Below are 27964 nucleotides of genomic sequence, written 5' to 3'. Positions count from 1 at the left end.
GTTCTACTAGCACGAGAGGCTGTATTTTCTGTCTATATGTTTGCACAAATCGTTCTTTCACGCTCTGACGAGCTTTTCGAAACACCTTCCGACGAACCGGAAATGTTACATTCTATACTTTCGAAGTTACCCAAACCTCTCGATCTCCAATCTCTCATTTCAAATACTATCAAATTATTCGAGGAGCATCCACCTGAAACTCTACCCTCCTGGAGATCGATATCCTCATCCAGCGTCCTCAAAACCGCTCGTTGGTCTGATCAAGTCACAAAACAGAGCCTCCAAGATGGCCAGAGATATTTTACACAACAAGTGAAGGAATTACAATGGGCTGCAAAGCGCGATGAATTATTTAAGATGGTGCGGAAATATAGACGGCCTGCGAAGGCAATCGGAGTTGCGGTTTTGGTCGGAATTTTCTCGTATTATTGTTTGCCTCGGTCGAATCTACTAGAACGACGCTGGACGTCCATATTTGGGGTGCTCTGGGGATATTTGCGCGGAGATTCCAATAATTATTGAAATACTGGGAAGGAAGGCATATCGGTTGTGTATAAAGGCTAAAGGGATATGGGGAACGGAGTATAGACGGCATGGTTGATGGCTGCGAGGGCGAAGGCTTTTCTACAACGTAAACTTCTTGCAGCTCTATGTCTATCATAATAAAAGTTTTTTGTTTTCCTGCAGAATTACAGCATGGATGATCAAAATAGTATACTTCGATGAGTACACGCGCTCAAAAACTTTCAATCCAGTATGAAAAAGAAGAGCAGGGTTAAATGCCCTCCCCAAAAGCGTTCTTTAATCCCTCAAAATGCGCCCTCTGTTCCCCAGCCAATTTCCCCTCCACATCCCCCACAATGGTCAATATCAACGAATAATTATTATACAAAAATCGTTCCTTCTTTCTCTTATCCGGCATAATCGCCGCACACTTTGACAAAAACGCTTCCATCTCGCTTCTCAGTCTCGCTAGACTACTCGCCACGGGTTCATCATCTCCAGCTTCCGTGCTTAGTTCCAAAATGCCCTGAAGAAATTGGCCGAAACGTTGAGTCATGAAATGGGGGGCGGCGGATTGTTTCGCTTGTTCTGAAGCCGATGGTTTTCGGGTGGGGAGGGCCGAGGTCAGGGTGCGGACCGAGTCGCAGTGTGTGTCCATTGTGAGTTGGAAGCGCGGCCAGAGGAGCATGGATGTTGCGTTGATATATGAATCTACGACAGGGATTTTCCGGCGCTGGAGAGAAAATGCAAAATGTTGGTTAAGACGCACGCACAGGAGGAGACCAAGACAATCGTGTGACTCATGGACGAGGGATTTGGTGATCGATTGGCCGAGGGAGAAGGTGGGTTCGAAGATATAGGTGAAGTAGCGAGAGATGGTTGCGTAGGTTAGTGACGGGGAGAAGAATGAGGTTAGGAAGGAGTATTCGGCGGAAGCGTTGTCGATTAGGGCGAGGTTGAAATTCCGGAAGGGGAATTCCATGTAATGAGTTTGTTTGTCTTCTTCTGCTAGAAAGGACGGCAGTGCAATTTCGTTGGAGGTTTTGAGAAGATCGATTCGTCGACTTAAATTGAATGCATCATGTGGTGGACCTGTTTGTTTAGACGCGGAGAGGAGCGTGGTCTTGCGAGATCCATCATCTGACCCGAGAACATCGTGTCTGTCCAACACATGGAGCTTGATCTTTTCCAATGCTTTTGCGTACCGTGTAAATTGATTGAGAAAGTACCATCGCATCGTATTCATATATGCTTGACCAAGTTCCTCGGCCAATTTTGGGTGATGTCTATGCAAGAAAGCATAGAGATCTTTGTAACGTAGGAAGTGCTGCTGTTGAATAATCTGGGCATTTATATTGGGGGATCGCAAAGCTTTCACTTGAGCAACGAGGAAATCTCGGATTCTTTCCAGTGCCTAGATGTAAAAGTCAACATATTTGTAGGCGAGATCAGGATAGGGGAACCTACCTTAGACACTAGATTCTCCAATAGAGGCTTGAGATCATTAACCCCCTTTATATTCTGTTGTTCCTTTGATTTTGCATCGATAGCCTTTGATCGCTTCTCGATTTCCGCCAATGCTCGAACCCAAGCTTCATCTATAGCTCCATCCACAATCTTCTTAACGACGGCTGGGGAGACGCTGATCTCCTCCACTATAGGTCCAAGTCCATTCTCTACCACCTTTCGATTTTCCAACCGTACACTCAACGCCGTTGATCGTGCTTGTAGAGTTTCGATCTCCGCAGAAACCATAGCAAGATCGTTCTGAAAGCTGGTGAGGTTTATTTCGACGGAATTTAGGACATCATCGCAAGCGCGAATCGATCTGTGGAGATCTTCAAACTTATCCATATCACGCTCATCTATTCAGCGCATCAGCAGTAGTCGTTGTAAATTGACTGGGTGGCACACATACATTCTTCAAGTGTTTGTGATTTATATACATGCTCATCCTCAGTGACAGAAGGTTCCTCTGCCACGATATCTTGTAGACTTAAACCTTCGAAGTCCCATTCGCCTTCATCATCTTTCTCTCTTATGGGAGCGGCTGTTCCATTTATGGCTCCCAAGCCCTTCGCAGGTGGTGATTTTGCCTCTTCTCCATTGTTTAATATTCTTCCTAAAACCTCTAAAGGATCTGGCACATTGGGTGGTGTAGCTGCTTGTTTGGGGTTCGACCCGTTGGGTCTCCGCGATGGTAGCAAGGATGTACTGGAGTCATTGGAGACTAATGATAGGGAAGAGGATCTCGGATTAAATGGAGGTCTACCGCCGACTGGTAATGGCGCAAGATGAGTCGGACGACGAGGTAGACTGGGGTTCCTATTTAATGGTGGAGGTGGAGAAGCAGAAGGTGTTGTATGTCCAGATAATCGGTCTAATGACCACATCCTGATGGCCGAAATGTAAACCAATTAATTCTTCGTAGCTATGCGCCAATCGTAGATTAATTGTCAAGAGATCTATGCATTAAGTGAAGTACTGGAGGTATTGCTCCTCATCGTTGTAATATAAGTAAAGTAAAAGGGAGCTTCAGCTTATCGATATCGAACAGACCAGATTATCGAAAAAGGCATTCCTCAGCACACATAGCTAGCTTTCAAACAGTTGACAAAGCAAGATAATGGAAAATTATTACCTTCGTTACCTACAGAACAATATAAGGAATAGCTCAACAAGTGCACCTGAATGCAAGAGGCTCTCATACTTAATTAATCTACCTTGAACAAGGTTTGAATTGTTGGTGAAGGGAGTGGGAAATCTGTTGATTGATAGTGATAACTGCAACCCTCAGATCCTCAGCCACTTCCCACTTATCACTTATCGACTCGCTGAAAGATAGCGGTGCCGTATTTCTAATCCAACTCTTGTATATAGCATAAATCGAAATACAATTGGATAAATACGAGGTAGGTAGATACTAGCTACTAGGTACACATCTTAGATTGATATCAAATATATATCAAATATGAATTGTTGATACAAACACCTAATCCCACTCCGAAACCTGATTTGGGATTAGCAGTCCGCTACAGACAGGTACCTACTGCGTAGATATGCTCTCTCATGCCCAATATCTTCCATATACAGTTGTACAGAGGACTTATTATACGCCAAAATGCTGCTCTGGATTTTTCAGCCACCCTCACAATTTAACAGAGTATTTATCCAATGTCCATAATAGGAATGAAGTCAAAATGAATTTATTTAATTGGTTCAATCATCTCCACCCTTGACTTTTTTTTTACAAGAAAATGGAACTAATGGGTCGCTAATAAAAAGCGAACATCCTCCTAGTCTCTAAAGTAGAATTCCTCCACACACCACTTGACAAAAAACCATCTTCTTCTTCCTCGAATTTCTTCTTCACACCTCTTAATCTTTTCGCAATCTTATTCATCGCGAATACTCGACCCGATCAATTTTTATTCAACCCCACGAATTCCTTTGCAAATTTTTCAAGATGTCTGGAGAAGCCCAAGTCGATGACTCTCAAGTAAGATAGAATTTTGTCTTTTCTTTTGTGTGTCGACTTCACCCCGCACATGAACTCTTTCCCCCCACCAAAATGGCTTTGCGCGCATATCATCAGAAATCCACGACGACGAGGACGATAAAACTTGATAACTAACTATTTTCTCTTTTACAGCATGAGCACACCTTCGATTCTGCCGATGCTGGTGCATCCGCCACCTACCCTATGCAATGTTCTGCCTTGAGAAAGAACGGATTCGTAGTCATTAAGGGCCGCCCTTGCAAGATCGTCGACATGTCTACCTCCAAGACTGGTAAGCACGGTCACGCCAAGGTCCATTTGGTCGCCATCGATATCTTCACCCAAAAGAAGCTTGAAGAACTCTGCCCATCCACCCACAACATGGATGTCCCCAACGTTTCCCGTATCGAATACCAATTGGTAAGAATATCTGGTTAAATTTTGGTATCCCCGCTGACGAGCATTCACAGCTCGATATTACTGATGATGATTTCCTTTCCTTGATGTCTGAGGGAGGTGATCTTAAGGATGATGTTAAGTTGCCAGATGGAGAGGTTGGACAGAAGATTCGTGCACTTTTTGATTCCGAGAAGGAGACCAGTAAGCAACATACGCTCAAGGAAACTTCAATACACTAACACATTTACCTTGTAGACGTCATTGTCCTCACTGCCATGGGTGAGCAACTTGCTATCGATGGAAAGGAGGCACCAAAATCTGGTTAAATATTTTTCAAACAATATCAGACCTGGAATTTCGCAATAGCATGGGTTGTTTTGTGTGTAGATCTGTTCGCTGGAAGGTCCTTTACATTTAGAGGAATGTGATGCTTTCGGATATCTACATTCTTATGGTCTACGTTGGGCGATTTGATCTACGAAACCTTGGTCACACTGGTTATCTTATCTCTTCTGGCAGTCCCAATATCATAATTCCATAGCATTTTACTGTGTGCTTTTCTATGATATTGCTTGACCGGCGTAGTCAAGCGGGTATGCTACAAATTCTCAGTAAAAAATTCAACGAAGTTTGTTTCCTCCCAATCAATTAAGTTCCTATGTGAAATGCATGAAATTACATTTTCATTTGGTGAAGTAGTGATAGATAAATAACAGTAGAGGCAAAAAACAGAAAACTATGTCAATATACCTACTAGTCTCCGCTCCTAGCGCCCGCTCATAAACGAATTTGGGAAATGAGACTTCAAGAAATCTGTTGTACATGACAACCAAACATCTTTATCCCCAAAACCTTTCAAAGTGCCGAAGTTTTGTGTGAATCATGTCTTCGGCGATTGATTACCATAAATTTCGGAAAGGAGAGACCTGTAACGAAGAAGGATGTCGCGCTCGAAAATTCTACATCGAAGATGGCAAAAAGTTTTGTCAGCGAGGTCATGAACAAGCCGTTCGTAAACTTCCCTAATGAATATGATCATAAAATAACAAAATCTAGGGTTTCACACAAACCCAGCAAGATGAAGATGACTGGAATCAGCAAGGAAAAAAGTCGAGAAGAAAGCGAGAAGAGAAAGAACAGGTGGAGAAGGTTTTTGGGGGTCGTGACGCCACCCAACTCTATTTACAATGTTACCAATTAATTCTTTGGAAACAAATCCACTGGCTGGTGAGTGTGAAGGGATTTCCAGCCGAGCTAGAGACTGTCGTAAGAGACTTGTGGGAATTGAGGTTGAGAGTTTTGCAAGGTTCTCGAGACGTGAGAAGTGAGTATGGGACGGAGTTTGGGTCGACGACAGAGGGAGACGACACGGATACAGATGGAACGGGGTACAGAAGCACGACTTCAACCATTATGAGTAGGAAAAGGGCATCGAGAGTGAAGAAAAATCTCCCCAAGTTAATTGAGACGTTGGGGTTTTGTTACCTTGGAATATTACTTTTGAGATTGCCTACAAGCTTAGGGGAAATATACAAATGGGCGACCAGAGATGAGATTATTTATACACGAGCGGTAAGTGAATTCATGTGTTATAATATGTGTTTCGACTGAACCATTTATCTGTAGGTTAAAGAAATACCCAAAGATATGAGAACTCGACTACCAGGCCGTTACTTCAGAGCTCTTGAAATCCATGGCATCTTAAATGGTCATCGACTTCATCAAACAGTATTTGATATGATTTCTTTCTATAATTTTAATTTTGAGATGGTATTTCCACCAATTAACAACAAACTACTTTTACACAAGCATATTAGGGATTTGGGTCTTCCAGGTATGTCCTCTTTATCAGCCTCGCAGTTTTGTTCAGATCTAACCTTACTCAGTTGACATTTACACGGCTGTGAATCATCTCACGGAGATTCTTAAATATGACTTTTCATACCCAATCCATAACAAACGTGTATATGGAACAAGCGGATTCCCGGAGTATCAACTCATCAGTCTGGTAGTCATCGCTACAAAACTTAGCCAGCCATTCGACGACATTGTCCGTCATCCAGACAGCGATCTAGATCCCACAGCCGCAAGGATCAATTGGAAAAAATGGCAAAACATTATGGCTGAAAATCCTAGTCAAGGTTTGAAGCGTGGAGATGAAATCAAAATCACAGATGGGGATGTTTTCAAAATGACAGGAGCACAAATGGACGATTGGATGAATTGGTATCACACAACTTGGGTCGATGACAGAGACCATAAAGGCAAGTAAATCATATATTGTTGTATGGACCTTTTGTTAAGACTGTGAATAGTACCTCAACAGATTTTGGAGCTGTTTCCTTTGCCGGATATCTCAGTCGAGACGACGCTGGGTATAGTCGATCCAGATCCAATTAACCGGGCCAAAGAGGTTCATAAAACATTAACTCTCCAGAAGCCAGCAGCTCGTGTGGATGATGAGGAACGTGGAGGTATTGTCCGCCCAGGTGAAATGTATAGAAGGTATCGGACGGTTGAGGAGTTACCTGAAAGTGCTAAAGCTTTTTATGAGATTGCTGGTAAGTTGTCTTCTTCGAATCTCTCTGTGCTTTGATTAACCATAGGATAGCCAAAAATGTCGGGACATCTCTTGAAAGATTGGTACATGGTGTTTTTACCACAGAAATTCAATTGGAGAAATGGATGCTAGATGAACGGAGGAAAGATTTATTAGAGCAGGAAGAGGTTGGGAATGGACAAAAGGGGTGGAAACATGACGCAAATGAGGACGATGACCAAGAAGAGGACAGGAATCAAGAAGAGATAAATGATGAGAGAGATGAAGATTCTCCTATGAAGGAGTAGATTAAAGGAATTCCTTCGATTTTTTGCGGTTCTTGAAGTATTGGTTCTTGTCCGGATATTTGGAAATGGGTACAATTTTGTTCGAAAAGATACATCTGGCGTTGAAAATTTATCATAGATACCCATAGGAATAATCAATCCCAAAGCTTTTCAAATCCAATACCCGTCTGCTGTGTTCTTTATTATTCATTCATCCGTGATATTCTCTGTCGTTTTGACCTTGATGGCTATGATCATGAATAGCCTAAAATTCGAGGGTTATTGATTGTTCATGTCATGTGATTGGATGCGCTAGGGTTTTTCTCGCTTCCCAACCCACATTCTGCAAATTCGACTTGACTTGGGACTTCGAAATTTAGATTTCCACGACAACAACGACAATCGAAGAACCTCAGCAACCAGTAAGTTATACTGATCATACGGTCATACGAAATGTTTACGAGCAGTTACTGATTTTATTTGCGATTTTAGTGCAGATGTAAGAAACCCCACGATACTACACTCATCACCTTCCATAGGATCATGCGATTTCGATAGATCGCTTGCGACGTTTAAAATGCGAATTGGAGGGCAGCACTGATGATATAATAATAGCTTCGTCAAGACCCTTACGGGCAAGACCATCACTCTTGAGGTCGAGTCCTCTGACACTATCGACAATGTTAAGGCCAAGATCCAAGACAAGGAGGGAATTCCTCCCGATCAACAACGTTTGATCTTCGCTGGAAAGCAACTTGAGGACGGACGTACTCTTTCAGATTACAACATCCAAAAGGTACGAATATATCATACTCTGGACCGAATCGGGAAGTTTGGATAATTTAGGGGGACCTTATCGCGACCAAAGGGCTATACGGAGGAATCGCGGAATGAGAGTCTGGGACCCAATTGATTGACATGATGTTTTACAGGAATCTACCCTCCACTTGGTCCTCCGTCTCCGTGGTGGTATCATCGAGCCATCTCTCAAGGCCCTTGCCTCCAAGTTCAACTGCGAAAAGATGATCTGCAGAAAGTGCTACGTACGTCTTTCGATCTTTCAACGTTATCCAGCAGCCCAATACTAATCACAAATTTAGGCCCGTCTCCCTCCCCGTGCTACCAACTGCAGAAAGAAGAAGTGCGGACACACCAACCAACTCCGCCCAAAGAAGAAGCTCAAGTAAATGTTTCGCTCTTATGGCGTTTGGGTTCACAGGGAGATTGTGGAAGGGAGGATTGGTGCGCGGATATATCGATGGATTATTTACATGGCCGGCTCTGTATTTGAGAACAATAGCATGAGGCAAATGAAGCAATGAGACGATTATTCAGCACACCAATAATAAATATCTTCATCAACACATCTTCGTGTGCAGTTGAAGTTGAAGTCCATACATATTTCCTGGCCCGAGCCAATTTGTTGTGAGTTCAGAGTTCCAGTTCCTGACTTTTGGTTAAGCCTGGAGGACCTCTTCCTACCCAGCAGGGCGGACAAGCCTTTCAGTACTTTCAGTTACGGATCCTGTAACTTTACACCACCATATCCTACAGTGGTACGGCAACAGAATATGGCTCCAGTGATAATTGTTATTCCGGATATCACGATCTTGGTCACATTTACTTCAAGGCGATCACTAAACGGACAAAGAAAGTCGAGGCAGAAGTATAGGATATGTTTATTCCATTTGATGCATATAAAGTGGTTGGCAAATCGCTTTCTACGAGGGATTCTAGTAACATTATAGGTCAATTGATGCCTAGTACATTTACATGATTATCACAACGTATAGTATTAAAAGAATATCTTGGATAAAGTATGTAAAAAGTAGTTGACGAGAAATAATATAAAAAATCAATAACCTGAGCCTTACTGAACTTTCTGATATCATCCGTCGCCTCTTATCAACAGATAAATGGTCGCCTTACAAGGATGTCTCCACCTGCATCACTAGCGCGCCCATCTCCAGATTCGCAAGCTGTCCGAAGCTACAACACCACCCAAGCAAATAGCACTTCCTACAACCACCAAATCTCTCCAGTTGTAGCAAAACGATATGTCAGGAGCTGGATATGATGTTGTTGTCGATGTGGATGAGGAAGTATGTTCATCTTGTGTCACCCCTCGGAACTTGCTCCCCAATCTCAGTATCCAAAACCGCATCAACACTAACAAAAACAGGGCGATCTAGGCCACACTGATCTCCAAGAAGATCTCTCCTTTCACAACTCCAATTTCGAAGCTAATCCCTCCTCGTCCCGCAATAAGCCTACATCCCCCGGTCTTCCCGCCCCGGCCACTTCAAGTGGTCCCAGTAACTCTAAACGTTACCTTTGGTCCCTCCATTTCTACTCCCAGTTCTTCGATGTGGATACTTCTTCCGTGTTAGCACGTTGCTGGGCAGCTTTGTATCCTCGCGCAAATTTCTTGGATGTGCTGGAGGGGAATCCGGATTTGTATGGTCCGTTCTGGATTGCTACGACGGTTATTTTCATTCTGTTTATGGGAGGGACAGTTAGTTTGTATTTGGCAGAGAGGGGTGAAGGGAGGTTTGCGTATGATTTTGGGTTGTTGAGTGGTAGGTTCTTCATTTATGTTTGACTTGCTTGGATGTTGAGGCAAATGCAAATAAGATGATACCAGTACTAATTCGATTTCCTCAACAGGCGCCGCAGGTCTAATCTATGGCTATACATTCGTAATTCCCATTCTTCTCTTCCTAGCCCTCAAATACTTCGGCAGTGAATCTGCCAACCTCCTCGAATGTGCCGCTCTCTACGGCTACTCCAACCTCGTATGGATTCCTGTCGCCTTGGTCTCCTGGTCATCCCTCACAATCATGAATTGGGTATTTGTAGGAGTTGGGTTTGGGTTGAGCGTTGCTTTTCTCCTCAGAAACCTATATCCAGTTCTCAGCGCTACGGACAAAAAGACAAGTAAAATACTGCTTATCTTAGTTGTCGTTCTACATGCGGGTTTGGCAATTGCTATCAAGGTGTTGTTCTTTGCGCATGGAAGTCCGGTGGCTAAGAAACCTGCTACGGAAGATCCTGCTAAGGGGGATAATCCAAGTAGAATGTTATTCTAGGGGCTTGGAGATTCTACGGTTATTTTTGCCTTATAGTTAGACTTTTGAGGAGAGATGAGTGAAAGTTGATCCAGATCAAGAGAGGAGGGAGTATTTTTAAGGAGTATAAGTCTATTTCAAAATCAAATCAATAGATCGATACCCATTATCATGTACGAATATATCATGTTATCTTATTGCTCAATGCATGTCTAAACTCCCTGCTCAGTCCTCATGTTTCTTTTCCATCATGGATTTGAGCTTGATTAAGATACGTAGGTATCTACAGAGTTGGTGCCCACAGAATTTAAGCTTTCAGAATTATAGCTTTGAGCTTCATTTTTGAAATGATTATTGTACTTATTGCTATCTGTTGATCTTATATTCTCTACGATGAATGGAGTTTTTATCAGATTTATTGTGCTTGAGTAGCAAGTTGCTCTCGGCTAGCTCCCGCTGAGCTCCTAGTGAGTCTCTCACAAATTGGTTGCTTTTGTCACTCCCGGTGAGCTGTATTGTAGACTTCTTTACCTAACAGACCTGGGTAGATCAAGAAGTGGGAATGTTTGCAAATCCTTTGTTTGATAAAATCCGTTGTTTGATAAAATCCGTTGTTCTGTGGGTTTGATATTCTGTATATTGATTTCTTTATAGAAATATTGTTTGTTTTTCCTTACGTTTTATATGACGAAATCAAACAAGGATCAGTAGATGCACCTAAATCCGGGGTAACATTTCATTCACCCAATTTCATCCCACTTACATCCCACCCAAACTCATGCTTGGCATTGAAATCATTCAGGTATCAACTCTACACAGCCCTCAATTTCCAGCACTCATTCGAGAGGATAGTAAAATATAGATTGGAAACTCTAACACCAACGCCAAAACCTCATGAAAATGTCTACTCCTAGAGTTTCTCGCACAGTATTCCGCGCGATCCGGTCGCGCGTGGAAGTTTCATCTGGAAGATCTTATACCGCATCACAATTCTCAACAAGCTGTCGTAACAATTTCGGTACTCGGATTCGAGATAGCGGTTTGAAGAATTTTGGAATCTTGGGCGGGCAGGTGTCTCGACATGTTAGACAAGTTAGGACATACTCGCAAGAAACCGAAAATAAATCCAAACACTACACATTCGAAGATGTTTGTCTCTCCTCCATCTCCGCTCCTTCCACCTCTCTTGCCAATCAGCTAATCACCTAAGTCTCTGTACAGATGCAAACCCTTACCTCTGCGCCGCACCCAGACACCCATATAATCGATGTCCGTACGCCCCTCGAATTACAGCAAACAGGCCGTATCCCCGGTGCGGTTAATATCTCGATAACGACAAATCCGGATGCATTCAGTATTAGCGAAGAAGAATTTGAGGATCGATTTGGGTTTGAAAGACCGCCGAAGGGGGAGGAGTGTGTGTTTTATTGTAAGTCCGGGGTTAGGTCGAGGGCGGCGGCGGAGATTGCGAAGGGAAATGGGTGGGTGAAGGTGGGGGAGTTTGAGGGGAGTTGGCTAGTGTGGAGTGCTAAGGGTGGGAAGGCGGAGAAGTGAGGGAAGATTTGGAGAATTGAAATTGATGGTAATCAGGGAATTGCGTGAGGTTGTGAGTGTTGCAGATACTCGTTGAACATTTGGAGGGGCATAATTTCAAGGACTATGTCGTTGATGAGTGGCATGCTATGAGCAGTAGATGGATGGCAATGTACATGATCAGGAGGAATCAAAGTTGTGAAGAAAACCTCTAGCTAAGTAGCGAGAAACAATCTTCTATCTAACGTTCTATCATTTCATATGTTACGCTAGAAGCAATATACGTTTATATGAACCTCAAGCTTGACTTTATATTCAATATCGGATGTTTTTTTGTTTTTTTTGAGGACAGCTCAATTCATATACTTGTACAGAAAATTCCTTCTCTTGCCCTCTATTCCATTTATGTTTGTTCTCTTTAATTCCTCAATAGATGCATGCATGCATCCATAAAGTCAGTTCTTTTTATGAATCTTTTTCACCATCTCCAATCGATCTTGTCGCGATTAGCTTTTCTACGAATTATGTTTCATTTCTCTATTTCACTGTATATTTACATACCTACTGGGTAGATACATCTATTTCTTCTACAATACTGTATTACTCAATCATAGGATGGACATACTACAGTATAGGCATCCATTGATAGTTGTATCCAAACTTGTTACATACTACATTGGTCTATGCAAGGTCTTGTGGAGTGGCCCAGGGGAAATTGTGCTCGAAGATGTCTTGTTTCGCCAGCAGCAGAACGAAACCATGGATCTTTCGAATCTGCATATATACCCTGAAGTTTATGCACACTGGTGATATCTTGAATGACAGCGCTTATTATTATAATTATCAGTGCAGTGTGAAACAAGGATACATTTGTAGTCTTAATAACACAGGCTACGGGTGTAGTCACAGTTTTGCAATGTGCACACTTGCATTTTGCGGAAGTCTATGGGCCTTGCAAACTCATCACTGTTGTTAGAAGAGTTTTGAAAATGGCCTACTTCAAGTAGTCCGTAACAGATATCACCAGCTTACGTTCCCACCATCTTCTGGGTATATTTATTGAATAATGAAACACCAATATTAAGCTGCTAAATGTGAAGAAAAGGTCCACCAGCCAACTAAATTTTAGACAACTAGCCAATTAGACAGTCTAACCTACTTAGTTTCCTCTTTCTAGCTTTAGTGCTTAGTGCCCTATATTGAAATTCGGAACATCCGTAACGGTAGGATTCTGCTAACATATTGCCTAGTTGGACTTACACCGTTCAGTTCGCAGTGAACCCTTTCAGTCCTCCTTGCCCAAACTGTACAGTTCAGCACAGTTTCATCCCGCTCGGCGCAGCGCCAGAAACAGAAAATCACTGTGCACTCATCATGAGCGAAGCATCGATTAATTGTGTAGCGTGTGAACAAATCATCAAGTTCTTTAACACTGCTACAGAAGGGGATACAATCTCGTTAGGATTCATCTTCACTTGTTGACACAGAATTCCCTCATACGAGAGTAGATCAAGCAATTTGACCGAGATGGCTCCTCGATTCAGGGCTGCTTTGAGTCTAAAATTGATATGATTAAAGGCCATGCAGCTATAGAGCTGAGATTTAACTGAATTGGAGAGCTTGGCCAAGACGCCATTTTTAACTCGTTCCGAGAATGAACGATGAGCGCTTAAATTTGGAGCATACATGTATTATTGATCCGGCTTGGATTGATGAGAAAATTATCTTGAATTGGAAAGATCTCTGCAGAGAGCATCATGGAAATGGGTGTCAGTTTCCTGAAAACTTTGAATGCATTGAATCAATACGACTGACATGGTTGGTTGATATTTTGGCTGGTTGTCTTGTTCCTAGTTTAGCCCATACAAAGTTTATCACATTAAGCTATACCTGAGGATAGTTCCGTCTTTCCAAACCGAGAGAAATATCACCGATCAGCAGCAAGAAGGGGGAGTTCTAACGGTATTGCCCCATCGCGGAAAGGCTGCCTAGAGCAATCAGAAATGCTATTGATGTTGTTCGGCTGTTTGGCGCGCGATATATCTGGGTTGACGTGTTGTGTATTGTCTAAGATGATGCGGAAGCTTTGCAAATGGCGTTAAATTCTATAGCTAGGATTTACTCTAGTTCCTGTGAGCACAATTTCTTCGGTTTGAGGCATTTTTTGGTCAATATAGTTACTAACCTACCACCTGCTCAGACATTATAATCGTAGCTGCGAATGGCATTGATGCGAGCTGTGGAATTCGAGGATTTAAGGGGCTGAACTCCCAACGAGAGTTCAAACAGGATATACTGTCAATGGTATCCCCGGTAAATCTAATCTTCTCTAGAAACAGAGATGAAAGGGCTTAAAGTGCATATCACTCACGCACTTGGACGTACCAAGAATATACTGTGCCAAACGACGCCTTATATTTGAAAATTGAACTGTCTACTAGGAAAGCAACAGATCTAGGGGAAGTGAAGAATTAATCTCCGATCTGCCTCTGTTTAGAAAGCAATCTATAGCGCCATGGGAGTATTCAGATTTGTTTACGCTTTCCAGTTTTCCAGATTTGAAGAGCATGAATTATCTCTTGGCTTTGGAGAGGGGCGACACTCAAGCAGGAAACATACGTCAGAGCTTCCCAGCTGGTCATTTCTTGAGCGGCAGGTTAGTGTAACTTTCAAAGATGATTATGGATTCCTGGCAGGCTGGCGGACTAGAGGTGAGAACTTGAAAGGTGTTCGTTGACTTGTTACCACTTGGTAGATAATGGAGCATCTTATATATATCATTGAAAAAACAACGAGTTGAATCGAATTGGTACGAGTATAAAGTTCTGGCAGAAGTCATCGCGCAAGAGCCCCTCCAATGATGGGAGCGTACTCGGGAAAATGGCAGGAATATGGTCATTTGCATGCGAACTCTCCGTATAGGTGATACGAATATCTGGTCCGCTTCTAGATTGCTATAGCATGGACCTTCCGCAACCACAGACGCAACTCCTGTTCTGCCAGACCTCAGATGCGTTTCTACACGGCATACCAGACGTTTCTGCAATAGAAAGAAAGGAGTCTTCTTCTTCGTCTGAACTCAAAAAGTACAATAAATTCAATAATTTTAAGCTCCAAGATGAGAATGGGGAAGCCGTTGCGCTTCTCGCGCTTATGCGCGAAAGCGATAGTTACTGTTTTGCGGAGAATATAACACCCAGAGCGGTAGTAAAGCTCGTTGCCATCTCAGAAGGATGATTTGGTATCAATAATAAGAGCAGCGAGGAGGGGAAAAGGAGATCAAGAACTAGATCTTTCGGTTTATGACGCGTCAAGATTATTATCATGTATTATAGGTGGAGTGGGAAGATGAGACGGCCTATCGGAGGGGTAGTGGATGTGTTTTTAAAGAGGTGTGCGAGGGAAGGATAGAGGAAGCGCTGGTTGATTTGATATTGAGATCATGTCGAATATTTCTCTACTTGGTATGTATATTGAGTAGGCAGTAAGTTATTGTGTTGCGCTCGAAATGCTAAATGGTCTGATACAGATGATAACATATTGTGGTCAGTAAAGAAGTGCAACAGAATAGGCTTAGGACAGAAATATGCAGATTGCAATCAAAGTTATGCGATTTATTTAGCTTCAGTGAGTAGCTGTTGTGGTTCAACAGCTTGAGCGGTAGTTCTTTTTTCCCTTTTCACCTCTATTGGAGCTCAATGAGATGTGCGATTATGTTACGAGTACTTGAACCCCTCTCATTTAGTTTTCCAATTGTCAGTGTCACATCAGACCCGCATAAAAAGCTCCCAATCGATTTATTCAACGAATACGTATAGTATATCCTTTCCTAACCTATCCAAACAGCTATTATCGATTAACTCGTAGCATTCCACACCATTACCATATACTAATGAATTTCAACCATCTTCTCTTCCTATAGACACTAATCACAATTTTGCCATCATTTGTTGTGAGCAAGAAAGAAAGTGCATCTCAATTCGAATACGAGTATCCCGCCATCAAGGACCTCTTGGATCCCAAGCCCTCTCCAATATATGATAGATATTTTTGGCCTGGCCGGCGGCTGAGTCTGACACACTTGCTCGGTCGACATATCCAGATTTGATGTAGGAGGGAGGTAGATGTGTATGTACTTGTTAGTTGTGAAGGTGTACCTGAAGCAGGAGCTCGGTTCCAACACGTGCACATCAGAGCACCAGAGCTATTTCCCCAAGCCTTAAACGATTTGGCTGAGCTCAACCTACCACGTTGTAAATCTTAAATTGATAAACGGTTTTATCATCCTAAAAGGCAGTCAGCGGAAGGGGTTGGCATTACAGTTACAATTACATTTGCAGTAACATCCGTTATTGTGACTATCGATACTGGAATTGTGGTAGGAGTTGAGGTAGTTGATAGAATCATACTCCGATTCTCCAGCGGGATATATTGAGGAGAGCACTACTGAATCGGCGTAGGTAAAGGAGAACTTGTCTGTAGTATCAGCTTTTCGGCTATTTATTTCCTATTTTCGCTTAAACGTTCATCGGGTGATCGATCCAGATGTTAGATTTTTCAAAACGGGATGATTGTAATTTTTATCTTCCCTGGTGTTAGCTATTTATTGTATTTAAGTACGTATGCTATGAAAACTCCAGAAAGCTTTCTCCATTTCTCCATTTCTTCACAGAAGACTTTTGCTATTTATTCTCAATTGATACCAGAAAATAAGGAAGGTTTCATAGCATTTAGGTATTTAGGAACTTTTAGGTCGATACATGCAAAACAAAACAAAGAGCTGCCTTTAATACCAAGATCCTAGCTTCCCACTCTCTCCTCGATACAGAAGCCAGACGCTTCGTGGCGATGCAAGGTCGAATTACATTTACTGTCCTCTCGCTCAGTTTCATTTCACTTCATCTCATTTCACTCTCCATGAGCGAAATGGCTTTTCTCGATGTTCGCCTCAATTGTGATAGATCTGATACTGCGGAGATCACTTGTCCAACTCCCCATCCAACCCCTCATAAACAACCAACCAAAAAAGTCCAAAAAAAAAAGACTATCCATCCAAGTCCCTAGACTCATATGGCACCTATAAACTTATAGACCAGACATCAAACCACAAACCACAAATATCTCACCTAAGACCTTAAATCAAAGATCTTAAACCAAAAATCCTCCTCTCGCCCCCCAAAGCCAAACTCACAAACCCCCCAGCCTCTCAAACCCGATGAATAAATCCACTTAAATTCCCCATTATAGCTATCTATTAATCATTAAACTCCAGTTGAATCATATGAACTTATAAATTATTATTCATATGAACACCGGACATCGAGTTCCGAGTCTGAAATAAATGCTAAATAATAGAGTAGTAGATAGACTACTTGAACTCTAAGTGCCCCCCTTTCCCCCCAAGAAGAACTTGTTACTATCAAATTTGAAATTTATCCAATATTGAAATTTAACAAAAAGCAAGAGATTAAAGAAATGATGTTGAATGAGAAAGGTAATTGTAGTATTTGGATGGAAATTTGATCGTGTACACTTTGGTATAATGTGATGTGATGTGCTTTGCTTCATAACCTGTGTGTACATTCAAGAAATTGGTTGTGTTCGGATATCAAGTACCTAGTTACACCACCTATTTTCTAGGATTTCGTTAATATCACGACTAGGCTAATCCAAGCCTGTCGATTCAAATCCTCAAACAAGACCATATAGGTAGATAATCATACAGTCCACTTTCCTTGCGCTCCCCTCCCCCTCTATTCCCTTAACCATTCCCCATCTATTTCTTCTTTCTACCCGACAAACCCCTCTTCTCCGCATTCTTCGTCTTCCTCGCATTTGCCTTCCTCCACGCCGTCCACCTATCCCCCGGTTTATACAAACGCACCTTAACCTGAGCCCTCTCCGCCGCACGCCCAATCTCCCAATTAGCTTCCCGATACATATAGCCGGGTCTCAACTGTAAATTTCTCCCCTCCTCCCCCTTCCTCTCCTTCTTCTTCTTCTTCTCCTTCTTAACCTCCGAACTCGTATTCGCATCTGTCTCCACACTAACCTCTACTTCCACAGGAGCAGTCTCCGGCTCAACTATCTTTGCGATTTCCATCCCAAGACGACGTCGTCGAATAGTATTCCGTGGTAGTGGGAGAACTTGTTCGCGCTTGAATACTACGCCGATATATTGGCGTTTGGGATGTCGTTCCGGATCTTTGTAGTATTTTACATAGCCGGGTTGGGTAGCATAAATTGTATGATCGCGTCCCATTGCGCAATTATCACCTGGGAACCAATGGGTACCTCGTTGACGGAATATTATGTTACCGGGAATGACATATTGTTCTATTCATGTATGTATTGATTAGCATCTTTCAAAAGTTTGTAACTTCGGATTCAATCTCCAATTTCTGGGAAACGAGAGGAACAAAAAAAGACATACCGCCGGATTTCTTAGCACCCAGTCTTTTTCCAGGTCCATCTTTTGCTTTATTCACGGCTCCCTGCGCAGCGTGAGATGCATGACGAATGGTGATGAGAGGGGCAAGAGGAGATGAAGATGGTTTTTTGAATGTGAGATTTGTGAGGGCTTCGCAAAGATGGGTTTCTGCTGCGGACGCGGAGGAGGTGCGTGTAATTGAGGTTATGGCGCCTCGTATAGGAGGCTGTAGGCGTTGGAGTAACATCTTGGGGATGTGTGGATTGGGGTTACGGAAGTGGTGATATTTTTATGAAGCTGGTGATGTTTTTACGGGGACCGTGAGGGGCGGGGTGTGCTGTTGTTATGGAAAGTTCAATAATGCGTTGGAGGAGATGTAATTTTGTGGAAAGTTGGATTTATTGTTGTAAATAGAGTATTTGAGAATAGAACTCTCTTATCTCCTGTAAATCTTCTTTTTAAAATACAAAAATTACACATTCTCCCTCAACCCCCCAATTTTGACATCCCACCACCTTACAGTCTCCCGTAAAATTTCTCACCACCTGTCAATATCAAGCTAGCTACCATCCATCACTATCAGCTAGATAGGTATCAAGCAATTCATAAATACATCAACATCCAATCCAATTCACAGCACATCCTCAATCCCCAAACCCATCCTTTCCTCCCCCCAAAAAATGTCAAAACTACTCTTCTCCTTCCTCCTCCTCATAATAGGAGTATCGGCCCAATTCCAATTCTTCGAACAAATGTTCAACAACGGCGGCCAACAACATCATCATCATCAGCAACCACAAGATGTACCCAGCGATTCACAATGGTATCAAGATAACTACGATCGAGGTGAATATATACTTATTTAATTTCCTCTTCAATCCTCCCCTTCCCCCAAATTTCTTCCTTCCTTTCCTTTTATCCCCCGAAAGTAAAAAAAACATCCATAAAAAAAATACACAACTAATATACCAAAAAGCACACTGCTCCGGCTACCTCTGTCCAGGCACCCTCTCCTGCGTCGCGGTTCCCCATCACTGTCCCTGCGCCCACCCAGTTTACGAAGAGAAATTCGAGTTGGCGGATGGGAATGCGATTTGTATATCCAAGGGGGGGTTTAAAGCAGGGGAGGCGGCGAGGAAAGTCGAGTTGGCGAGGAAGGGGTTGATTTGATTTGATTTGGGTTGGTTTAATGTGATTTTTAGGGGAGAATGATTTTTGGGATGTTAGGGTTGTTAGGGTTGTTAGGGAGCAAGCAAGCAAGTAATGGAGTTATTTTGTGGGATTTTTGGACGTGGAGAGGTGGATGAGAGGGGAAAGAGGAGTGTGATATGGAGATGAAAGGGGATGGAAACGGGGAGTTGGTGAATGAGGATAAGAATTAAATATAGATGGGCATGTAGGAGATCAAAATGTTGGAAGGATTTCAACCCAACAGCCTAATTGAAACAAAAGAATACTAACACATACATCAGTTCGTGCTTTCAAAATACTGCCGACTTTTGAAATCCGCTTACTATGTAGAAGTTCCCAAGACAGGTGTATTTCTATGACAGTAAAGTACGGCATCATACAAGGAAAGTGATTGATGAGGCATAATATCATATTGAACTACCCTGATTTACACAGACATCGTGTGCATATAATACAAAACCAGATATTGACGCCAAGTACTTCCGCGAATCCTAATATAACCATCTACTCCGGTGATCCATGCCTTCCAACCATAAAAAATTCCCAGGGAATCAAAACACGACCCAAAGGAATCAAACCAAACCCATGCTCGCTTGCCGTAAAAATTCAGGAGCAGACTCATTTTGACGCCAAAACTCCATCTATCCATATTCATCATTTCCATATCATCCATACGTTCCATCCATCATTCATCAACCGCCGGTACTACTAAACTCTAAGAATATATATTCTGACTTTCGTAGTATTGTAGAGATTGTCGGATATAAAGTGTTACTATTCCAAGTTCATAGATGTAAAGAGAAAAAAGTCGTTATCATTTTGTGATGAGGTGAATAACATCAGGGTAACAGTGGCAATATCATGCTGTCGCACTAGGTTCGGCAGCGGAGGCTGCTTGTGACCGTGTTCTTATTCGGAAACTGTTTCGGAGTCGGCCAGCAAGTCTAGTTCTTCTGCTTTGTTCTTCAGCTACATCCTGATTTGACACTTCCCCTTCTTGCTGGGGTTGCTCGCGCGCCAATTCACGAAGAGCAGCAATGCTCTCTTCAGGAGGGGCATGACGAAGATGCATAAGACGAGAAATGCGGTGACCAGGCCCAGCCTCTCCGTTTTCAGAAACATTAGCTGTGTGTTCACTAGCTGTTTCTCCCTCATGTGCTTCCAGTGGTGGTGGAAGTTCTTCGTCTTCATTTTGGGCATGGGTTACTGTAGGTCGCAAATCATGACGACTACAAAAGTTAGTATGTGTTCAGAAATAAGAAGAGAAAAAGCCTACCATAATGGGCAAGTCCCCGAAACATTCAATAACCAAGGATCTATGCAAGCAGGGTGGTACTTGTGGTGACATGGAAGAACCCGAACGTCTTCACCCGTAGCAAAATCTTCTGTACAAATCGAACATTGCAAAAGATCGTCCTCCTTGGGGACTGCTGAAGCTTCGTTAGCTCCAGAACTAGGCTCCACGTCAGATCCCATCCCAGATTGCTCAGAAGTCGCAACGACTGCCGCTGTGGTTGATGCTTTAGGAATGTCTTCAGTCGTAGCACTTGTTGCAGTGGCAACAGGAGCATGATGAACACTGCCATTTTCTAATTCAATATCACCACTTCCGGGTTTGCCCGGTTCTGGGTCCCCAAACTTCACAATGGGTAAAGTCTCCAACATAGCACGTGCAAGACCCTTTGCTCGACTTTGCCTAGGCCTTCCTGGAAAAGCGTTGCGAGGACCATATCTTTCCGGATGCCTGTGAGCTCGAACAGCACCAGTACCTATGATTATTAGGAACAGTAAAGTGATTATTCCAGTAATACTGTATAGAATGCTCATGGCAACAGCTGTGGTCGGTGGTGGGCCCCCATTATTACTAGTCTGTGATGGGGAACTTGAGCTTGATGGGTCTTGATTCTGTTGAATTTTCGCAAGCAACAATGAACTAGAAGTAAAGTTTCGTAAAGTAATGAGCAAAGCCATTGAGTCAGAAGCAGAAACCATCGTATAAATCGAGCCATAAGTAGAATCTCCGGTGAGACTGCACTCTTGAGAATACAAGCTATACAGCAGTATACCCTTTGGTCTCACATTTCCTGCCATGATGATAGCTTCTGTTGAATCGATGTTGGAGGTTTCGTTCGGGTCACAGCTCATGTATGCTATAGTGGTGCTCGATAAATTACTCGCAGATGTCGCATCTGTTATGGCAATGGATCCGTTTAACAAAATTTGCTATTTCATGCTACGTTAGCAGTTTTTCTCATGCCATACATAAACAATCAGTATTAGGAGTTCTTTGCGTACACCCACGGAATTGTCAGCTTGTCCCTGACCGGCGAAAGAAGTGAGCGGGGCAACATTGTACATATTCCGGACCATGGGCAGACTAGTTCCCGACAGTAAAGTCAATTGCATATCAGGTGTTGTCATGTTAGCCGGTAAAGTATCATTCGAGGGTGTGAACGAAGGCGCGGTAGTAGTTTGCCCAGCGACCAAAGCGACGAAGAACATGAGGGACAATATGCATTCCGCCATGCTCCCTCCCATATCCGGTAGAAACATGATTGAGATGAGATGCGATGAGATGAGATGATGGAGTGAGGAAATGACAAAAGAACAGAGGACAGAGCAAGCAGAAAGATAAACGGAAAATGGTAGACAGCCAACACAATCTTTTGATCAAGACTTCACATATCCATTGACTTGAGAGAATCAAATAATTAGTAGTGGTAGAGAGGGATCATTCCCACTACATACTACTAAAATAAGTTGAAGTGAAACTCTCTTCTTGGCGGGATCTGTTTTAAAAGAAGGCCGTGGTCAAACTCAATTTGGATTAGCGTGGGGTGTCGGCAGAGTTGGATCTCCGTGCGTTAGAAATGTAAGACAAGTACGGAGTTGATAGATGGAAGGATCACTCTCTGGCTTTGGCTTTTCTTGTTGATGGATCTCTTTCTCGATATGATTTTGAGTTTCTGCGCTGTGACGATGTGACGACGTGACGATTTGTGTGGAGAGGAGGGGAAGGTGGAGGGGAAGGTGGTGTGTGATGATAAAAAAAAATGAAAGTATATGTAGATAGGTATGTCAAGGTGGGGATAGAAATAATATATACGGAGTAGTAGTCGTTGTCGCTCTCAAAGTTGTTGAAGAGATGCTAGATATAAGAAAAGAGATAGGAACTTGATGGAATGCGGAGAAGAGTGAATATAGTAACTCACTAGAACTACTACCTCCCTGTCTAGGTTAAGGTTACAACTAACTAGGTATACTAACTAAAATAAGTTCTTGATGATTCCAAAGGGACTTTTTAATGATTACTGTACGTACTCGAGTATACCATACCATGCGATCCATACCAATATGCATTGACACGGATGAAGACTACCGACAGGATATGATATCAAGACTCTGAATCTGGAGATTGTGGGACAAAGAAAAGAAAAGAAAAAAACACAAATCATTGATTTCCGTTCCCCGCTCCAGCCTCAATCTCCTGTGTTCCTTTACTGGTCATGCTGATCTGAATCCTTACATAATCATTAATGATTTGACATTCCAAAAAGTCCCGTCTGCATGTGAATACCTTCCTATTTGGAAATAATTGTCATGAGATCGAATCTCAAATCTAGTCAATTCTAGTAATTCTCTTTAAGTGTCAAAACTACTCGGATAACCTTACCAGCTTCAATTAATTGCCTGAGGTCGGTCGGTTATTGGTGATGAAACTCCTTTCCTCCTTTTCTCCTTTCACTCAAAAACATTATGCGTTATTAGTAATGGTGACTTAGTAATAGTGACAAAAGTTCTTAGATTCCTAAAATCTTTCATTCCCGTCATCAAGAAAAGCCCAGCGACGGCCAAGGTGTGTAGTATGTACGGCATAGTGTAACTCGTCTTATCATCCAATGATATCGCTTATTGCCACCTTTCCCTTCTCTTGGTAAATCTTGGGGAAACCATCAATAATTCCTCTTTTTTCTTTCCACATTCTAGAACACAGCCGTGTGCTGTGCTACAAACTTTCTTTGTTTTGCATTCGCTCAGCCCCTTTTCGTTGTCTAATCGTGTACGTCACACACACTCAAAAGAATAGCTTACTTACGTGGTATTTAGTGCCAATTACTATTCGATAGCATCTTATTGTTCTCGGCTTTTCCGGCTCTCTCTCTTATTCGGTTTTCTCGGAAGCTTTCTTTCTCAGCTCACATCTTTCCCAAGGCTTTCAAAACGATTAGAAGCTCACCAAAAGCTTAGGAAAAACTTGTGGAGAACTTGATATAACAAAGGTCGCATTTTGGCTTACTAGTCTCTTGTCCTCGGCCTATTGGTGTCATTCGGTCTTAGCGTTTTAGATCTTTTTTCCTCCTTAACTATTTGTTGATCCTTACTTGTCGCCTTCCGCAGCACGGCGAACCCTTTTTTGACACATGGGATCTAGCAATCGTTGCCCGTCCCTCCCACATGAAAAAGTCCATCTGGGGTAGTGCAAACTTTATTCTCCACAAATTAACACCAAGAGAAAATAGTCACATGTCAATGCCACCTTGGTAGATCTTGAAGTCTCTTGATTGTTTCGGCGTAGACGTTTTATCTTGCCTTAATATCCTATGTACACTTGCACGGTCTTGCCATTTCCATCTTGCCAATTTCTACCCCGCTTGTTCGTATAATGCATTGTCTTGTTCACATAATATCTTCAGTGAGGAGTATATATGGTCTGAGACTCAAAAAAGGTCAAGGCCGTAGCATGTTATCATTTCTAGTTTGGGAGTCAGTTGTTGAAAGATTCAATCGTTGTGTTATAAAAATATCATCGAGACTCTCGGTGCTTTATCATGAAAAGTATTCTTCAATAGTGAATAAAATGTGGTTGAGCCAGTCACTCTCACTCTCGCCTCCAATCATCAAACATCCATAAAAATGCTCGCTAATCCCCCAACTAAAGATCCATCAAAAGCTTCACACAAGCAAGAGCTTTAAAACAAAAGAGCTCAAACCTCAAGAACCGGAATGATAACCCCCAAGGGGCAAGTGTTTGTAAATAATGCTCATGTTTCGCGGCGTTGCCATTCGTGGTATCTAGTTCTTCTGCCGTAGGCAAAGTTTAATCCTCGTTTTAAGCGATAACAAAAGTCTTGAACATCTCTGGCTCATGTCGTATGAACTTCTGAGAGCTTGTCCTTGCACCTCTTTTGTTGATGGGTCCTTCACCCGTACCACCCTCTTCCCATTCCCTCTTCCCATTCCCTCTTCCCATTCCCTCTTCCCATTCCCTCTTCCCAGCCCCTTCTATTTGCCAATCATCTAAATCCAAGCTATTATATTTATAATTTGTACCTTATCTCTTACATTCACACATACATATCTCACATTGTGGTAGCATAACAAGGTGTATTATTTCAAGCACCACCGCTCAGGATGGGCATCTCACATGGTAGAAATCTAGTTGCACTTCTCACCACTGCACCAGCCTCTCCGATGAATTTCATTTGCATTTGTGATTATATAGGTAGTATGTCCGCCGGTGCGGCTTACTACCGCTTGCAATGCAAATAACGAGAACCTAGGTCAATGAATCGATGTATATCCTTAGAAAACTTCTTAAAGAATGATGGATTTGTGAGTCAAAGTGAACCTATGAGTCTGTTGGCCATCTTCTTCAGTCAAAATGACTGGGCGAAAAAGATCAGCAAAATTGACTCTGGGGAGTCTTCAAGTAATTCCAATCTTGCCCTACAGTACTCGAATATTTCTAGCTAGACAACAATCAACTTATTGTCTCTATAGCAAAAGGTTCTACATTCAAAACACGGTACAAAATATCTCCGACCGCACGCATTTGGATACTTCCATGTATGATAAGTCTACTTGCCAAATATTCGCTTCCTGTCTAGGACGATTAATTATCATCGCAAAGACATCCCATAAGAGTCATCAAGCACCTTCCATCTTGGGCGAATTTAAAATAAGCAAACCCTCCTTTTTTTTTTAAAGAAAAAACCTTCAGGTCCCTGCTCAAATACAGGAACTCTGTGGGCACTCTCATCCTCGAGAGTCGAGATGAGCAAAAAATGCACACTCCGTAAACAAATTTTCAAAACTCTCCAATAAATACATCCTTCTATCTCACAAAAACTCTCATTCTCATCATATTATACCATTATTCGAACCCCAAACGCCAGTACGGCTTCATCTTTACAGCCAAGCTATCCAAGACTCTCACTCCTATAAACCCAAACCAGCCGATTCACATACAGAGAAATTTTGAAAATAGCTACTCTCGAATGTTGAAAAATCGAGGTTTTTATCTTGTTTGGTGCTGCTGACTGATTGACCAAATCTTTGAGATCTGGTAGCGATACTGGAAGAAGCGGCTAGCTGATTAACTAATCGTTAAGTCTCCTGACTCTAAATAGGAGAGATATGATACTTAGTGCTCATGCATCTATATTTCAATACCTACTAGTTTGAAGTAATGTACTAGAATTATTTTAGCATATCATTGATTTTACTCGAGATTCTAGTAATAATGATATAAAAACTCACTTCCTCTCTAGAAGAGTTCACAGGTCATTGTAGTAATTAACTACTTGTTAATTTATACTTTATACGTAAGCTTCCGCACTCTCCTTACTATAGAGGTGAGATCAGATGAAATTTGCATCCTTCATTTTCTCTATGTATTGATTGTAATATTGTAATATTGTAATAATGTAAGACTTAACTCCATCCGCTAGGCTAGATATCTTCGTATAATTAATAATAAGTAAATATCCGCGGAACATTGGGTTCAGTATTAGTAATTTTAGATTTTGAATTTGAATTTGAGTTTGACAAAAAGAATAAGATAATTTACTAAACATTCATAAACTGGCCGCTCTATTGCTGTATGTATATGATTTCGGTGAAATGCAAAATAATTTCTTTCTATCTAGGAAACTCGAAGATTAAAGACGAAATTGCAAACTTAAGAGTATCAATCAGAAAGTCAAAAAGGAGTACAATCCATCTTACCACTCCATCAAGCCTTCCCATTCAAAACACTCTTCTCATCAAAAACATCCGACTCAATCTCCTCACTATATTTCAAACCCCCCTGTCTCCTAACCTCATCCATAACCCCCATAATAACCTCACTCTCCCTCCAATCCAACACCTCACTTTCCTTCTTTCCATCTCTCAAACACCTTCCCACTTCATCCGCCTCCCACGCCATCCCATGTCCCCAATTCTCCCTCCCAGGGTCCCGGGGAATCTCACAATCCACCGTCTTGAAATCCCCAGCCTCATTCGCATTCTTCAAAACGCTATATCTCAATGGTCGATACGCGGGACCAAAAACCTGAATTTCTCCCTTTGTGCCTTGGATTCTTATCGTAGGAGCTTCATCTTTACTCGCGTGATTAGGAGCATCTGGTTGCGTCGCAACTCTCATTCCTGTCGTTGCAATTCCTACGCTTTTATTCTTGGGGAATTGTAATATGATGCTTGTTTGTTCATCCACGCCCGTTTTCTCATATTTCTGCACGGCGGCGAGAATGTTGGGGATTTCGCGCTCAGATGATGAACAGGGTTGACAATGGTAGAGGATTTGAAATACCCAGGTTATGGCATAGATACCGAGATCTAAGAGGGCACCGCCTGCCAGAGCAGGATTTATCATGCGGTTTTCAAGAGGGAAGTTGAGGCTTCCATCATCATTTGCTTCGGCGATTGAAAGATCTGCAAATACTCGATGCACTTCCCCGATTTCTTTATTTTTAACCAATTCTCTGACTTGAATACTCAAGGGAAAATATCTAGTCCATACCGCTTCCATGAAAAACAAATTCCTCTCTTTAGCGGTCTCGAATAGTTTTCGTGCTTGAGCTGCATTTACAGTGAGGGCTTTTTCACACAAAACATGTTTATTGGCACGTAGTGCTAACATGGCATTTTGAAAATGATGCGAATGAGGAGTGGCAATGTAGATTACGTCGACATTGGGATCATTGACGAGTTCATGATATGAACCGTATGCTTTGATACCAGCAGGAGCTTTTATTTCCTTGAGGAAGGTCTCGGCGCGGGAAGCGGAAGATGAGGATGCTACTGCTGTGATGGTGTGTTGAATATCGTGGACGTTACGAGTGGCGGGATTGCAGAGGATGTCTTTGCAGAAGGCTGGATGTGGTAGTTAGCAGGAAGCTCTGGGGATTTGAAGGATTGAAAGGGTGGATTACTGGTTGCGATTCCTCCTGTAGCTAAGATACCCCATTTTACTTCATAAGGTTTGGATGCCATTGTTTCGTTTGTATGTACTACTCTGTTTACTTGTGATGAACTGGTAAACCACGTATACTAGCTGATAGATATTGTCGGTAGATAAGCAGTTTTATGAGATATGTAAGCAGTGAGCAAGCTTGAGAAATAAAATAATGACGTACGAGATACAACACTGGTGCAAGTGCGTATGTATGGAGTTGGTTCATAAATATTTATTATTTAACCTTATCTCGGCCAACATTCAACCTAAGCTCA

The 27964-nt window shown here is 42.3% G+C and overlaps 13 protein-coding genes across 13 annotated transcripts; 7 read left to right on the top strand and 6 right to left on the bottom strand.

The window, feature by feature from the left end:
• Window positions 1-775: 775 nt before the first annotated feature.
• SS1G_01875 (hypothetical protein) lies at window positions 776-2897 on the bottom strand (the record flags this gene model as incomplete). The annotated part of the gene is made up of 3 exons (XM_001597629.1): window positions 776-1918; window positions 1972-2369; window positions 2423-2897. The coding sequence occupies 3 exons, from the start codon at window positions 2895-2897 to the stop codon at window positions 776-778; spliced, it is 2016 nt and encodes a 671-aa protein (XP_001597679.1).
• A 1073-nt stretch (window positions 2898-3970) lies between these two features.
• Window positions 3971-4728, top strand: SS1G_01874 (eukaryotic translation initiation factor 5A-1; the record flags this gene model as incomplete). The annotated part of the gene is made up of 4 exons (XM_001597628.1): window positions 3971-4003; window positions 4157-4423; window positions 4474-4603; window positions 4658-4728. The coding sequence occupies 4 exons, from the start codon at window positions 3971-3973 to the stop codon at window positions 4726-4728; spliced, it is 501 nt and encodes a 166-aa protein (XP_001597678.1).
• Window positions 4729-7649: 2921 nt separating this feature from the next.
• On the top strand, window positions 7650-8415 carry SS1G_01873 (ubiquitin-60S ribosomal protein L40 fusion protein; the record flags this gene model as incomplete). Its single annotated transcript, XM_001597627.1, has 5 exons — window position 7650; window positions 7721-7727; window positions 7844-8024; window positions 8161-8271; window positions 8329-8415. Coding segments are annotated over 5 exons (387 nt in total).
• Window positions 8416-9285: 870 nt separating this feature from the next.
• On the top strand, window positions 9286-10317 carry SS1G_01872 (hypothetical protein; the record flags this gene model as incomplete). Its single annotated transcript, XM_001597626.1, has 3 exons — window positions 9286-9330; window positions 9411-9807; window positions 9896-10317. The coding sequence occupies 3 exons, from the start codon at window positions 9286-9288 to the stop codon at window positions 10315-10317; spliced, it is 864 nt and encodes a 287-aa protein (XP_001597676.1).
• Window positions 10318-11196: 879 nt separating this feature from the next.
• SS1G_01871 (hypothetical protein) lies at window positions 11197-11850 on the top strand (the record flags this gene model as incomplete). Its single annotated transcript, XM_001597625.1, has 2 exons — window positions 11197-11445; window positions 11518-11850. The coding sequence occupies 2 exons, from the start codon at window positions 11197-11199 to the stop codon at window positions 11848-11850; spliced, it is 582 nt and encodes a 193-aa protein (XP_001597675.1).
• Window positions 11851-12493: 643 nt separating this feature from the next.
• Window positions 12494-13070, bottom strand: SS1G_01870 (predicted protein; the record flags this gene model as incomplete). Its single annotated transcript, XM_001597624.1, has 2 exons — window positions 12494-12656; window positions 12985-13070. The coding sequence occupies 2 exons, from the start codon at window positions 13068-13070 to the stop codon at window positions 12494-12496; spliced, it is 249 nt and encodes an 82-aa protein (XP_001597674.1).
• Window positions 13071-14790: 1720 nt separating this feature from the next.
• On the top strand, window positions 14791-15066 carry SS1G_01869 (predicted protein; the record flags this gene model as incomplete). The annotated part of the gene is made up of 1 exon (XM_001597623.1): window positions 14791-15066. The coding sequence occupies one exon, from the start codon at window positions 14791-14793 to the stop codon at window positions 15064-15066; it is 276 nt and encodes a 91-aa protein (XP_001597673.1).
• A 2539-nt stretch (window positions 15067-17605) lies between these two features.
• SS1G_01868 (hypothetical protein) lies at window positions 17606-18506 on the bottom strand (the record flags this gene model as incomplete). The annotated part of the gene is made up of 2 exons (XM_001597622.1): window positions 17606-18165; window positions 18263-18506. The coding sequence occupies 2 exons, from the start codon at window positions 18504-18506 to the stop codon at window positions 17606-17608; spliced, it is 804 nt and encodes a 267-aa protein (XP_001597672.1).
• A 433-nt stretch (window positions 18507-18939) lies between these two features.
• On the top strand, window positions 18940-19429 carry SS1G_01867 (hypothetical protein; the record flags this gene model as incomplete). Its single annotated transcript, XM_001597621.1, has 2 exons — window positions 18940-19105; window positions 19236-19429. 2 exons carry the CDS (start codon window positions 18940-18942, stop codon window positions 19427-19429), a joined length of 360 nt encoding a protein of 119 aa, XP_001597671.1.
• Window positions 19430-20309: 880 nt separating this feature from the next.
• SS1G_01866 (hypothetical protein) lies at window positions 20310-22003 on the bottom strand (the record flags this gene model as incomplete). Its single annotated transcript, XM_001597620.1, has 4 exons — window positions 20310-20679; window positions 20727-21219; window positions 21517-21673; window positions 21746-22003. 4 exons carry the CDS (start codon window positions 22001-22003, stop codon window positions 20310-20312), a joined length of 1278 nt encoding a protein of 425 aa, XP_001597670.1.
• A 2557-nt stretch (window positions 22004-24560) lies between these two features.
• On the bottom strand, window positions 24561-24939 carry SS1G_01865 (predicted protein; the record flags this gene model as incomplete). Its single annotated transcript, XM_001597619.1, has 2 exons — window positions 24561-24748; window positions 24876-24939. 2 exons carry the CDS (start codon window positions 24937-24939, stop codon window positions 24561-24563), a joined length of 252 nt encoding a protein of 83 aa, XP_001597669.1.
• Window positions 24940-25112: 173 nt separating this feature from the next.
• Window positions 25113-25508, top strand: SS1G_01864 (predicted protein; the record flags this gene model as incomplete). The annotated part of the gene is made up of 3 exons (XM_001597618.1): window positions 25113-25160; window positions 25232-25297; window positions 25452-25508. 3 exons carry the CDS (start codon window positions 25113-25115, stop codon window positions 25506-25508), a joined length of 171 nt encoding a protein of 56 aa, XP_001597668.1.
• Window positions 25509-26465: 957 nt separating this feature from the next.
• On the bottom strand, window positions 26466-27727 carry SS1G_01863 (hypothetical protein; the record flags this gene model as incomplete). Its single annotated transcript, XM_001597617.1, has 2 exons — window positions 26466-27607; window positions 27667-27727. The coding sequence occupies 2 exons, from the start codon at window positions 27725-27727 to the stop codon at window positions 26466-26468; spliced, it is 1203 nt and encodes a 400-aa protein (XP_001597667.1).
• Between the last annotated feature and the right edge of the window lie 237 nt (window positions 27728-27964).

This window comes from Sclerotinia sclerotiorum, genomic scaffold (genome assembly GCF_000146945.2).
Source record: "Sclerotinia sclerotiorum 1980 UF-70 scaffold_2 genomic scaffold, whole genome shotgun sequence".
In the NCBI taxonomy this organism is placed as follows: Eukaryota; Fungi; Ascomycota; class Leotiomycetes; order Helotiales; family Sclerotiniaceae; genus Sclerotinia; species Sclerotinia sclerotiorum.
Note: the sequence above shows the minus strand (reverse complement) of the source record. Positions and strands in the feature narration are given on the sequence as shown.